The sequence below is a fragment of the Orcinus orca genome, chromosome 5 (genome assembly GCF_937001465.1).
Source record: "Orcinus orca chromosome 5, mOrcOrc1.1, whole genome shotgun sequence".
In the NCBI taxonomy this organism is placed as follows: Eukaryota; Metazoa; Chordata; class Mammalia; order Artiodactyla; family Delphinidae; genus Orcinus; species Orcinus orca.
In genome coordinates this window covers 141,434,909-141,449,028 of record NC_064563.1, presented here as the reverse complement: position 1 = coordinate 141,449,028, position 14,120 = coordinate 141,434,909, and the positions used below count along the sequence as shown (strand labels likewise).

The 14,120-nt window shown below is 40.4% G+C and overlaps 1 protein-coding gene across 15 annotated transcripts in view; it reads right to left on the bottom strand.

Moving 5' to 3' along the window:
- Positions 1-1,608: 1,608 nt before the first annotated feature.
- DYRK1A (dual specificity tyrosine phosphorylation regulated kinase 1A) overlaps positions 1,609-14,120 on the bottom strand; it is a 145,404-nt gene continuing 132,892 nt past the window's right edge. For all 15 annotated transcript variants that reach the window (XM_033418293.2, XM_033418298.2, XM_033418292.2 and 12 more), the window contains 3 exons: positions 12,164-12,470; positions 11,556-11,680; positions 1,609-4,881 (listed from right to left, as the gene is read on the bottom strand). In XM_033418293.2, coding sequence (XP_033274184.2) covers positions 4,261-4,881; positions 11,556-11,680; positions 12,164-12,470 — 1,053 coding nt within the window. In that variant the 3' untranslated portion in view covers positions 1,609-4,260. The remainder of the gene's footprint in view (positions 4,882-11,555; positions 11,681-12,163; positions 12,471-14,120) is intronic.

Genomic DNA, 14,120 nt, shown 5'->3' with positions numbered 1-14,120 from the left:
ATGGTATCCCCAAAAATTACGATGCAAGAACACCTTAGCTCTTTTATCATGTTTTCCTGTGAGCAGCTGAAACCAGGGACCTTGGCTGTACATAATGCCAAAGAGAAAGAAAAACGCACAAACCGACAAGACCACTTACCATCCTAAATGAGTCTTCCACAAAAAAATAACAAGTGCTTTAAACACAGGGATATGTAGGAATTAATACTAGAGTGTGAAAGCCCAGGTGATACCCACAAGATGGTTCTCAGGGGACAGGGAGACAGGTTACTGCTATGCATTATGAGGGATGAAGAAGAATATGATAAGCTATGTTCTTAGGGTTTTCTTCTTCTTTGTACTAAAAATTACTTGATGTATGTTTTCACCCTAGGAAACAAGTCTAGGGAAGGAGATCCATGGTTAAGAAAATGAGACCTTCTACTCTGCACTTCCTGACACCAAAGGCTTCCCAATGTCGAGCAATCCCAAGGATTCTAAGAAATCTGAACAGACTCAGTATACCGATCGGTTTTTCTCCTAACCCTAATCTTAAAATTTCAAACTTTTTTTCATATATGGCACAAAGACCAAGTTCTGTATCTGGAATGAACCATCTGATCTGTTAGCTTTGGTCACCACTACAAAAATGGATATAAAAATGAGTACTGAACTTGTATTCTGAGAGCTAACAGAGTAAAGGCAGGCCAAAAGGAAACTGGGGAACTAATCTAGAAGAAATTTAGCATTTACTATCGCATCATTGTATTGCCTTATTATAAGACTTATTACAACAATAAGTTTAACAACATAGGAGCTGGGAAAGACGATACAGTAGCAAACAGAGTAGTCATCTTGTGGGCCTTATATAATTATTGTAGCCTTAATGATTTTTCACATGTATCAACAGTTCTAATATTCATTAAATAAAAATAAGCCTAAGTTTTTTGGATACTGATTCTGATATACAAAATGTGCCACTTACCTATAAAATGCTCATTACCCTAAGAAAAACACTAAAGGAAGTTTCTTTCATACATGTGGTAAGTGCACTTTATGTAGACAATCTGAACTTTACAAAATCACATTTAAATTTACAGTAAGTTTTTTGCCTTCTGAAAGCCACCTTAATGTATACTTATGCAGGCTAACTTATAAAAAACAGGAGACTTTAGGTTAGGATTAATTCACTGTGGCAGGAATTCTCTACTTTCTTGTATAAAGTCCCTGATAGGCCCCCATCAAGGATCTGGGGAAAGAGGAACGATATTATTTGTATTTCCTCTTGCTTCCAAGCAGGTCAAATCCTAGAGAAAATCATCTAACTCTCACATCCATCCTAAACATTACGGCCTATGAGCACTTTGAATCAAAGAGAAACTGTGAATATCAAGTAAAGAAACAATTTTAAAAAATCAAAATGGTCTGTTAAACCTCCAATGTTTACTTTCCAAGATTTTTGAAGCCTACATTGATGTAACTACTGTTTTCCTTTCTACACGTCTGACTAAACTTATAGTCAGTATACCTACCAGACCATTCATTACCTGGACCAGGTTAATTGCATAGAAAGATTTCGACTATGTTTACATTTTTCTTAAATTAATTTTAAAAAAGCATAGTAAAGAGTCTGAGGACAAATTATTCAACTGTTTATCATACATAAGACCGCATGACTATAATACAAAGGGGAGTTCTTTTTCATTTAACGTTACAATATACACAGCAAGTCCGGACCAGATCTTACAATCTGCACACAGGTATTTAACCTTTTCCATGCTGTTTATGTTTACAATGCACAGAAGTCCTGTAACCAAACCGTGTAGTAAAGCACACAAAACTGGACTGTAACATAACACAGTATGCAGAAGCATTGGATTTTATGACTTCCTTTATGTAAATAGCGGTTTAAAAACTGCTTTCGTTTTTTGGTGCTTGCTAAGATGTGGCAACCAGCACAGAAAATGACCTGACCCATGTTATCTTCACCTTATATTCCTAAACAGCAGTAACTACTGAATTCCTTTTGATATTGCTAGACTCAAGATGATGTCCTTTTATTCACTGTAAACTTTATGAACTACCGAGTTCAAAAATCCATCCACAGGCTTGACATTTAATTACAAAATAAATATGGATTTCCTGATTAACAACAAAAAAAATTTTTGTGGTTTATAAAAACTGATATTCCCAAGTTTCCATTCACATGATTTTAAGCCTTTTTTCTTTTGTCACTGACTGATTACATATAAAAACCTGCTCTTGTTCAGAAAAAATTGATCTAGTCAGCCACATGGAATTGACCAATAAAAACTAATGTGGTGTTTCTGCTGAGTTGTTTTGAACAGGGTTATCGGCAGAGGTAGATTACTGCTTCTTTTCTAGGCTTCTTTGATCCCGGACAGGTAAATTCCTTAATCTTCATTCTCCCAACTCAACCGCTCAAAAGTTTAACACCATAAAATTGGTCAATTTAAAATGGGAACACAAATTTAGCAACTGCCAGACTGTGTTACATTAAGGCAGCACAATCTCAAAACTAGGCACCTGTTAGACACCAGCCTGTTCCCTTCCGGGTCATGCATGGAAGTTTTGCTTTACTCGTGCTCATAGTTTGGACCTGTTGGTGCAATCAAGGTCTTGCTTTCAAGTTTACAAGTAGGTTAATCAGGAATACAAGAATCAACTGCTGGTTCCACAGCTTCTGGATCCAGTGTCCCTTTACCTTCAGAAGCCTGAACACATTTAGGATGTAACAGCTGTTGTAATCTTGAGTTAGATGTCAATCTATTATGTTCAGTACACAGATTGCTGTAAATGTATTGGCTATGGATTCAACAACAGTTCCAGTTTTGTTTAAGCAATAGTACAGCCATAATTTTCAACTGACATTTAAAAATGGTCTAGTTACACCTTGTGTCAAAGTGCAGAACTGCTACATTATTGGTTACAGACATCTATGTGCTATAAAAACAGCTTTGGTACAATAAATTATCAAAAAAGAAAATAAATTTTTGTAAAATTCACAGCATAATTGTGAGGCAAAAAAGCAGTCACATAAAATTCTGCATTTTTTTAAAAATGTTCAGGATGAACAGAAGACATCTTTGTGCAGAAGAAATGGTGGAGATACCACGTGCCGAGAAAAAGCAAAAGAAAAAGTAAAAAGCAGGAAGGGACACAGCTGTAGCTATTTCCATCAAAGCAAACCACTACTTCTGTGACCTTCAACCAATAAGGAAGTCAACTTTATGACACACGCAAAGTGACCTTGCAATACCTTACAATTAGTGGGTCACGAAAGTCTATTTTAAAAGAAAGGCCTCTTGAATTACCCATTCTCTGTGTTTTCAGCATTAAGGACTGTCTGCAAAAGCATGTCCAAAAGTGATTGCATCTGAAATGGTAGGCTCTTCTAACTTCGAGTCCAAATCCATAAGGCCAAAGGTTATCCCAAAGACCACCACTCAGACCTCCCCAGGACTGGCCACAACTGACCCGTTGATTGCTTCTCAGTGCACCTTGGTTAGGAGACCAGTCACGTTCCATTACTATCTCACTGTGGCCTCAACAACGGGAGACCCACAGGATCCCAGGCAATTGCTGCTTTGCTCCTCAGTAGGTTCAGACAGGAGAGTTCTGATCCCGCCACTTAGCATGCTTACTGTGCCTTACAAACTCCAATACAACCGTCCCTTCCATACAGCTGAAGGTGATGTTTGTGTGAGCTGGAGGTCCCTCTTCCTTACAGTACTGCATTTCCGTGCCCAAGTGTGTTTAGAGGACTTAAAACCCCAAATTTCCCACCCCCCACCCTAAACAAAATGAAAACAAAACAAAAACGGGAAGGAAAAAAGGAAAAACAAAAATGGAAGGAAAAACACCCTCATGGGGCCCTTTAAAATGCAAATTATGTGCAGTGCCTTTTATTTTAAAATTAGTTGGCAAATGATTAAGACCAACATCTGAACAACAACTTCTGTGGAATAGAAAGACAAAAACCCCACTATGACTGGGATGTGGCGAGTTAAAATGGGGGAGGCAAAAAGAGGACACCTCTGAGCTATCCGTGAAGATGGGTTTGGACATGGCTCTTTTAAAAACTTCATTGTCCCTTTGCAATCTTTTCAAGTTAAAAAAAAAAAAAAGTCAGCTTTGCCCTCTTGTAGCGGTTCAGTGTGTTAATCTCCTTCTGATTCAAGCAGCTTTGCACTTTGTTTTTTGGAAAAAAACACCACTTCTATAAAAACACACAAGAAACAAACTCAAGTTTCAATTTAGTCACGAGCTAGCTACAGGACTCTGTTGCACACAAACTCCTGTCATGGGGGACTCTTCTCTATCAGCCCCTTGCCTCATTGTCAGATGTCCTTCAGTCATGTAATGTGCAGGACCTGTATTAGCAGAAAATTGGTATGTTGGATGTCCAGCTATGCCAGTCTCTTGGCGGGGATTGGAGTAGACGGTTAAATTAACGTCCATAGCTCCATTCTGTCCAAAGTCCAAGGTATTAGCAGCCACTGGGCGATTCTGGTAGGCTTGATTGCCTTGATTACCAGTAGAGGAGGAAGATGTAGAGGAAGAAGTAGTTGAGGAAGACAGGGATGTCATGGAGTGGTGACTATGGCCAACCTCCATAGAATCCTGGGTAGAGGAGCTATTTGTTGGAGAATTGTAGACCCTTGGCCTGGTCCGGTTGCCCAAGGCTTGTTGTCCATGGTGGTGGTGGTGATGGTGGTGGTGGTGATGATGATGGGAACTGTTTCCATGGTGATGATGCAATGCATTCTGTTGAGGGGCTACATGAAAGGTTGTTTCTTGAACAGGATGAGTTTCAACAGTGACTTGTGTAGGAGCTTCAGTGCCTGACCAACCAATGGGAGCAGGAAATTGCTGACGCACCTGTAAAAACAGATTTTAAAACGATTTATTAAGAGTACCGTTTCCAAGCTTTAATCTTCGATAAAAAGCTACAACACTAGCATTTACATTAGTTAGAGAGAGGGTTTTGAAACCTTAATGTGTTAGACAGTTCTATAACACAAACTTCCAAATGTGTTCAAGAGTGAAAAATATTTTATTATGAAAGCTTCAATTTTTAGCAAGTTACACCCATACTCATATATTTTACTCGCCACTTTCTTTCCTTGGGAGCACTGTTTATGCCAGGGGTCAGCAAACTTCTGGGAAGGGCCAGATAGTAAATATTTCTGACAGGTCCAAAAGGCATTCTTTACTTTCCCCCTAAAGCTCCTCCTCTCTCCAATCTTTCCTGTTTTAATAGAACCACTAGTACCCATCTAGCTGCTCAACCATTCCTCCATCCAAACAATCAGCAAGTACTACTAAAGCTACCTCCAAAATAGAACCCAAATCTGGCCTCTTTTCTCCATCTCCACCACGACTACTCTATCCTAGGTCACTATCATCTCTTGCCTAGACTAATATAACAGCCTCCTAAATCAACTCCCATCTTCCATCTTTGCCTTTTTCCAAACCATTCTCCAAAGAGTAGCAAGAACAGTCTTTTTAAAACACAAATCCAAATCAGGCAAGAAAAAGAAAAGTCATCCACATTGGGAATAAAGAAGTAAAATGGTCACTACCTGCAGATGACGTTAACATTACATTATATGGAAAACCCTGAAGACTCCGTTAGAAAACTGTTAGAACTAATAAATGAACTCAATAAGGTTGCAGAATATAAAATCAATACACAAAAATCGACTGCATTTCTATACACTAATAATGAAACAGAAAAAGAAAACAATCCCATGTACAACTGTATCAAAAAGAATAAAATATCAAGAAATAACTTTAACCAAGGAAGTAAAAGACCTGTAGAAGAAGAAGGTCTGGAAGAAGAAGAAAAAATAAATGGAAGGATAGTCCATGCTCACAGACTGGAAGAGTGTAAGAATCAATGTTGTTAAAATGTCCCAACTACCCAAAGCAACTTACAGATTCAATGCAATCCCCCACAAAATTCCAACGTCATTTTTCAAAAAAAAAAAAAAGAATAATCCTAAAATTTGTAATCCACAAAGAAACCCAAATAGCAAAAGCAATCTTGAGAAAGAAGAACAAAGATGGAGGCATCATGCTCCCTGGTATCTAACTATACTACAAAGCTATAGCAATTAAAACAGTATGGTACTGACATAAAAAAAGGCACATAGATCAATGGAACGGAACAGAGAGCCCAGAAATAAATCTACGCATATATGGTCAACTAATTTATGACAAAGGAACGAAGAATATACAATGGAGAAAGGACAGTCTCTTCAATAAATGGTGTTGGGAAAACTAGACAGCCACATACCAAAGAATGAAACTCAACCACACTATCTTACACCAAACACAAAAATTAACTCAAAATGGATTAAAGACTTGAATGTAAGACCTGAAACCATAAAACTCCTAGAAGAAAACATAGGCAGTAATAAGCTCCTTGACATAGGTCTTGGTGATGATTTTTTGAATCTGACACCAAAGCAAAAGCAACAAAAGCAAAAATAAACAAATGGGATGACAACATACTAAAAAGCTACTGCCCAGTAAAAGAAACCATCAACAAAATGAAAAGGCAACTTACTGAATGGGAGAAAATATTTGTCAATCATATTATCTGATAACAGGCTAATATCCAAAATATATAAAGAACTGATAAAACTCAACAGCAAAAATCCAAACAATCTGATTGAAAAATGGGCAGAAGATCTGACTAGACATGTTTCCAAAGAAGACATACAGATGGCCAACAGGTACAGGAAAAGAAGCTCAACATCATGAACCATCAGGGAAATTCAAATCAAAACCACAACGAGATATCACTTCACACCCATGAGAATGGCTATTATCAAAAAGACAACAAATAGCAAGTGTTGGTGAGGATGTGGAAAAAAGGGAACCCTCATGCACTGCTTGGTGGGAATATAAATTAGTGCAGCCACTATGGAAAACAGTATGGAGGAGGTTCTTCAAAAAATTAAAAACAGAACTACCATATGATCCTGCAATTCCACTTCTGGGTATTTATATGAAGAAAACAACAACAGTATCTTGAAAAGATATGTGTACCCCCATGTTCATTCACTTCAGCATTATTTACAATAGCCAAAATATGGAAACAACCCAAGTAAGTGCCCACTGATGGATGAATGGATAAACAAAATAATCCAAAATCCATAAACAATCTGGCCAATGCTCATTTCTCCAAACTTTTCCTCTAGCCATCCTTCCTCTTGCTGCCTAAGTTCCTACTACACAGGATCTTCCTTCTATTCCTCTACCTAGTCAACATCTTTCAGAAGCCTCAGGGTGTTTGTACTTACTGTTCCTTCTGCCTAGAATGCTCTGATTTCTAATTTCTGCTTGGATGATTCTTTCTCATCATTTCAGTTCCAGAGTCTTCCCTCACCACTCTGGCTAATGCTCCCCCAATTTCTGTGGCAGAGGTTCCAAATTGTCCTCAAAAAACATACTCTTCTTCCTGAGCATAAGGCTGCACTACGCTTACTCCCCAGCCTCCCCTGTACTTAGACATGGCCATATGACTGTTTTAGTCAAAGGAATATGAATGAAGGTTCCTATGTTACAGCCAGATCTGTCCCACAAAATACATCCCAAGTCCTTCTGCCTGCCAGATGCAGCAGACAACTAGGCCCTTGGGGATGGGGCAGTCATAAGATGGTAGGAACCCAGGATGTGGGAGAGAGCCACGCCACTAACCTGAATACCCACTCTGGACTATTACATAAAAAAGAAACTTCACATTTTTTAAGCTACCATATTTTGGGGGGTCTCCCTGTTATCAGTTCGGCCTATCTGAATTAATACCTCCCACCCAACAAATCACTACTCTCTATTACATTATCCTGTCTTATTCTCTTTTTAACAGTTAATAGTACTTGCAATTTCTATTCATTTGATTCATTTTATTTATTTTCTGTGTCACGGTAAGCTCTAGGAAGGCAAAGCCTGTGTCTTTATCACCAGTGGCTAGCACAGATCATTAAGACCACTCAACAAAGGTGGTCTCAGAATCAAAATTCAAGAAAAACTATTGAAAATAATCCAGTAGAAAAATAGGCAGAAAGTTCTCAGAAAATATTAATGGTTCTTAAACTATGAAGCTACTTAAATTCATGGAAAGAAGAAATAAGTGAAATGCAACTATACTCTGTCCAATACCAGGTTTTTCAGTTCAGACTGATCCAAAGGTGATCACACTGACTGCTTCTCCAAACTCTGTTAGTGGGAGGCTAAACTGGTAAAACTATATGGAGAGCAATCTGGCAACAGCTATCAAAATGACAAACCACGTTACTCTTTGACCCAGCAATTTCACATCCAGGAACTCATATCACATATAAACTGCATGTGTGTGGATGATTTATATGTAGGGTTATTTATTACAGCATTATTTGCAGTAGTAAAAAAGATTGGAAATAAGCTAAATGTCCATTAATAGGGAACTACTGCAATGACTTGGAATATCTAAACAATGGAATACTGTGTGACTGTTAAAAACACAACAAAAAGAATGAAAAAGCTCCCTATATGATACAGAAAGAGCTCCATAATATATATTTTAAAATATATGTAGGGCTTCCCTGGTGGCGCAGTGGTTGACAGTCTGCCTGCCGATGCAGGGGATGCAGGTTCGTGCCCCGGTCCGGGAAGATCCCACATGCCGCACAGCGGCTGGGCCCGTGAGCCATGGCCGCTGAGCCTGCGTGTCCGGAGCCTGTGCTCCGCAACGGGAGAGGCCACAACAGTGAGAGGCCCGCGTACGGCAAAAATAAATAAATAAATAAATAAATAAATAAATAAAAATATATGTAAAACACGTTAAAATAAAAAAAACAAGATGTGTGCACGGTATGCTACCATTTGTGTACAAAGGTTAGGTGAAGGATATACATTTGTATTTGCTTGCATATGTATAAAACATCGCAGAAAGACTACATAAAACTAATAACATTAATTTAGAAACTGGGAGAAAGGGATGGAAGAAGGAAGGTCGTTCTAAAGAATTAGGGAAAGCCTCTGGCCGTGATATTTGAGACCTGAAGGATATATAGTAGTCACCAAAGCAAAGACAGAGGAAAAGCTTATTCCAGGCTGAGCACGGTCAATGTGAGAAATGTGAAAGGGAACATGGTATACAGTCTGAAAAATGAAAAAAAAAAAAATTCCAGGAAGACCAGAATGAATGAAGAGGAGGAAGGATGCCTGGGTAGGAGCCAGATGACAGAAATCACTGAATCCTGTGTAAGAAGTCGCAATTTTTTTTTTAAGTACAAGAGAAAGCCAGAAACTGGTTGAAAGCAAGGGAAAGAGCTGGATCAGACTGCTCTACTGAACATTCACTAGGCTGCAGAGAATAGAACAGAGGCGAACTGGTGAATGAAACTGGATGCTGGAAGTCCAGTTGGAATAATCTTTACAGCAAGATAAGCTAGAGATGATTGTACCAAGCGGGTGAAGTAGAGAGAACAGACACATATGTAGGATATTCAGAATCCATACTATTTACCATTGGATTCAAGGTGGGGGGTGAGGGAGAGAGGAGTCAAGAATGAACTCCCCCAGGTGCCAGGTGTACGACCTGAGCAAATGGGTAAATTCAGGGCCACTTGTATTGATACAGATAAAAGGAGATGAGCTTTGGCGGAGGAGAAAATGATGACATCAGTTTATAGGATGCATCTGCAGTGTTATGCTGTAGGGACTTCCAAAACGGTATTTATAGTAAATGATTAGAAATAAAGGTGTGGGGCTCAGGAGTGAAGTCTAGATCAGAAATAAAGACATAAAGTGACCGACATCGAGATGGTAGCTGCAGTCATTGGTAAGAGCAGGTGAGGTCACCAGGAAGTGTTTAAGGTGAGAGACAGGACACAGACCACCCACGTTTACGTGGCCGCGGGGGAGCAGAGAATCCGAAAAGGAGACAGTGAAGGAAGGAGGTGGGCTGGGATGAGGGCCATCCTGTCCGGGAAGGCAGAGGAGAGTGCTACAAAAAGCATGGAGAGGGGCTTCCCTGGTGGCACAGTGGTTGAGAGTCCCCCTGCCGATGCAGGGGACGCGGGTTCGTGCCCCAGTCCGGGAGGATCCCACATGCCGCGGAGCGGCTGGGCCCGTGAGCCATGGCCGCTGAGCCTGCGCGTCCGGAGCTTGTGCTCTGCAACGGGAGAGGCCACAGCAATGAGAGGCCCGCGTACCGCAAAAAAAAAAAGCACAGAGAGGCCAGGGCTGTGTCAACGTGAGTGAGGACCAGAGAGTGACAAGTGACTGAGTGTCTGCCGGGCTCCTCAGTAATGACCACTGTGACTCCACAGGAACAGTTTCCTGAGTTGGGAAGCAGCCCAACTGGAGCAGCTGAAGACTTCTTAAAGGGTGAAGTAATAGTAGCAGAAATGTGGGGCGAGGAAGACAAGGGCCAGGGAAAGGTTTTGCTTCAGATGGGAGACAGCTGGGGATGATCAGGTGCTGACGGGAAGAAGGCGAGCAGAGGACACAGGGGCCAGTGGCTGAGCAGGGCCAAGTCCTGTGCAGGTGGGAGGAGAGGGGCAGGGCCCGAGGTGGCTGACCCCAGGCAGGAGCTGCTGCCCCTGCTGACAAGGGGCCGGAGAAAGGGGACAAGCACACATGGCGGTGGGGCGAGGTGGCTGGCGACACGCAGTGAAGCGCTCCTTTCTGAGGACTGTTCCTTACACAGTGAGGAGTGAGGGAGAGCAGAGAAGGGGAGGCAAAGGTTTCTAGCAAGAGTAGGAGAGTCTGAAGCAATTATTAAAGAGAATGGGAGCACGATGAGATGACCTGAGAAACATGCAAGCTTGCCCAAGTAGATGCTGGTGACTACGAATTCACAGGGGTAACAATGCATCTACACGTATGCCTTTCTCCACCAGCACTCAGCTGCCCCAGTCCCAAGAATGGGCAGTGATATTCATCAACTTCCATTTTATTTCTCATTAGATAATATACTTGCCTCTCACTGTAAACATCATAATGCAGTACTCAGTATGAATTAACTTATTATTTTACAAAGAGTATTTAATAAATATTCTACCATCATCTGCTTCACCCCTTAAAAAAATTTACTTAATTAGATCCTCTTTAACAAAAAACCTTCAAAACAAAAAATGGAGGTGAAAATCAAACCACAAACTGATTCAGAATCTAGGACTATCAGTGATAGCAGATCACAAGAGGCAGTGGAGTGCAGTAATTAAGATCACGCACCTCGGAAAGTTCCCTAAACCTTGAAGTCACAGTTCCCAAAGTAAAATGAAAATCCAAACAGGGCAAGGCTCAAAATGCTGCCGGAGTAAACAAGATAAACAAACACCTGGAGCAGCTGCTGGTACGCACTCAATAAACGGGAGCTATTTCTAAACACGGAGGGAAAATGTTGCAAGGATGTGTAAGTTAGAATTCCTTACAACCAAGGAAGATATGAACCTTTTAGAGTAAATGACGTTATCATTCTAAAACCACTTGGCATCCAACACTGGTACGCCTGGGCACAGTGGAGGGCGTGAATGAAGGGCTGTGTGACTGCTCACCTGGGGACTGTGTGTCTCACAGTCCATGGCCTGGACAGCAGCTGTGAAGTGCCCGCCGCTGTGCCGATGCTGGTGCGTTGGGTCCGACCTGGCTCTCCCACTGTTGCTCGTCCCCGATGACCCACCTGAAGCATCACAACACGGTACAGCTTGTGAGTGTAAAGTTAATTCTGTTCAAGTATATATCCTAAAACTATAACATTAAAACGGGAAGTGAGTCACCAAAAAACAATCTGTATTAACCTGAAGTATACCAGGAAGGCTTCCAATCCTCTATGTTCTTTCACATCAACCACTGAACTAAAATATGACCAAGTTTGGTTAAGTCAGGGGAAGACTCAAGCATGTGAACCAAGTATTTCCATTTTAAAAACAATTTTAAAATTTGGCTAATAAGGAGTATTGTTTCCAAGCAGAATTTATTATACGCATAATTAAGTATTAGAGCTTTGGGGGAGGTGAATTTTTTTACTAGCCACAAAGAACAGGTTCGGGAAAAATAATTCCTCCCACCCATTAACAAACTTTAAAAAACTTTAAAATAACCCCCACTTTGTAAAGAAAAGAGGAAACATTTCAAAGCCTAATATAATATCAAAAGAACAGACCTGAGCTTGAAGATGTACTGGAGGTGGTGCCCGAAGACTGTGACTGCTCCATGGCAGGACTCGTGGATACACTATTACTTGTGTTTGTACCTTCATCAGCTGTTTTCTTGAAAAAACTGTGCTGCAGGGCATAGTAAGGTTGAATTCGAGTTTTGGGGTCATAATCAAGCATCCTTAAAATGAGGTCTTTGAACTTCAAGTAGTCAGCTACTGTATGACCCGATTCCCCAGCACGACGCCCACCAGGTCCTCCTGTTTCTACTCCGAGAATATTATGAAGTTTGCGGGTTCCTGGTGGTTTATACTCCTAAAGAGAAAAAAGATAAAAAGGCTTTCTCTAAATCTGATGGAATATGTAAAAGCCTACATAATGTCAAATATGCTTACATGTATGATAATGTTGAGGCCTTTATTAAAAAGAATGCTTTATAGTTAGAGCCTCTATATTTTCACACTAATGTGAAATATTCACAATACTATTCACATACTATTCCGATTAAAATACTATTCACAATACTATTCACATACTATTCCGAACACACTGTACTTAGGAGAAATTCACTTTTGAGACCAGAAATGACTATAAAGATCATCTAGCCCAGAGATCAGCAAACTATGGGCTGGCTCAGAGCCTGTTTTTATATAGCCTCCACTATGAATTGTTTTCATATTTTTAAAGATTGTAAAAACAAACAAAACCAAGCAAGAATACTCAACAGAAGCCCACAAAGCCAAAACCTTTACTATGGGGTCCTTTACAAAGGAAGTGTGCCAACCAGTGGTTGTGAACCTCTTTTCTGCCCAATACACCTGTGAACTCAGGGGCACTTACTCAGTAACAGTGGCTCATTAAAGCTTTAAAGATCACTCCTAATAAAGAATCATGGGTCTAACCCTACCTGCTCATATGCAGATAAAAGAATCAGAAGTAAATTATTTATGCCTCATTTTATTGATAGAAAATATGGTTAATAATAAATTGCCTTAACATGTGCTGAGATTTTCTGGGAACTCATTTTAACAGATAACAGTATAATGTTTAAAATCCCTATGAATACTGAATTTATTCAGAATAGTATCATTGGATTTTTGCTTCTAGGTACAATGTAGAAATTCGCAAGAGACCATCGCTCTTACTCTAAAATCAAGAACAAGCCAGGCAGGCACACAACAAAATCACTGCTTTTTAAAAACCTATCAGAGAGCTGAGGACTAAAGAAACCAGATTAACTAAATTCTAGAAAATGAAGAGTCTTTCCTAGGAAAGAAGAGACTTATGGTGGGAGAAGGAGCAAATGCCACAGATGTGACTAAGAAGAGTCCAGCCCAACTCCCAACCAACTTCTAACAGCCACGTGTGGCTGGGCCACAGGACGGGACAGGCAGACGACCCAGGGAGGGTCCCCCAGGGCGCTGCAGAGCTGGGTCCAGAGCAGCATTATGGACACAGATCACCCCGAGGCACCAAGAGTTAGCAGCGGGTTGCTGGCTGGGCAACAATGCATAAAAGATCTCTGCAGTTTCCAAACACCGCTTAAAACCTATGAAGACAGTGGAGAATAGAATCTAAGTCAAGCAAACAAACAAAACACAGCCCAGATTCAGCTAAACTACAAATGAAACTGACTCAGTCTCATCACACTAGCAGCCTGACAGAGTAAGCAGCATGCCTCTTTCTAAAGGGAAATAAGATTTACTTCCATCTCAACTGTTCTTAAATACAGCAAGTCCAACATACATATAAAAAATTATAGACACATGAAACAAACAAACAAAAAGGGTCCATAATCAAGTGAAAAAAATAGTAGAAAACTCACATATATAAATGACCCAAATGTTGAAACTGACAGACAGGTATTTTAAAATAACTATGGGGCTTCCCTGGTAGCGCAGTGGTTAAGAAACCGCCTGCCAACGCAGGGGACATGGGTTCGGGCCCTGGTCCAGGACGATCCCA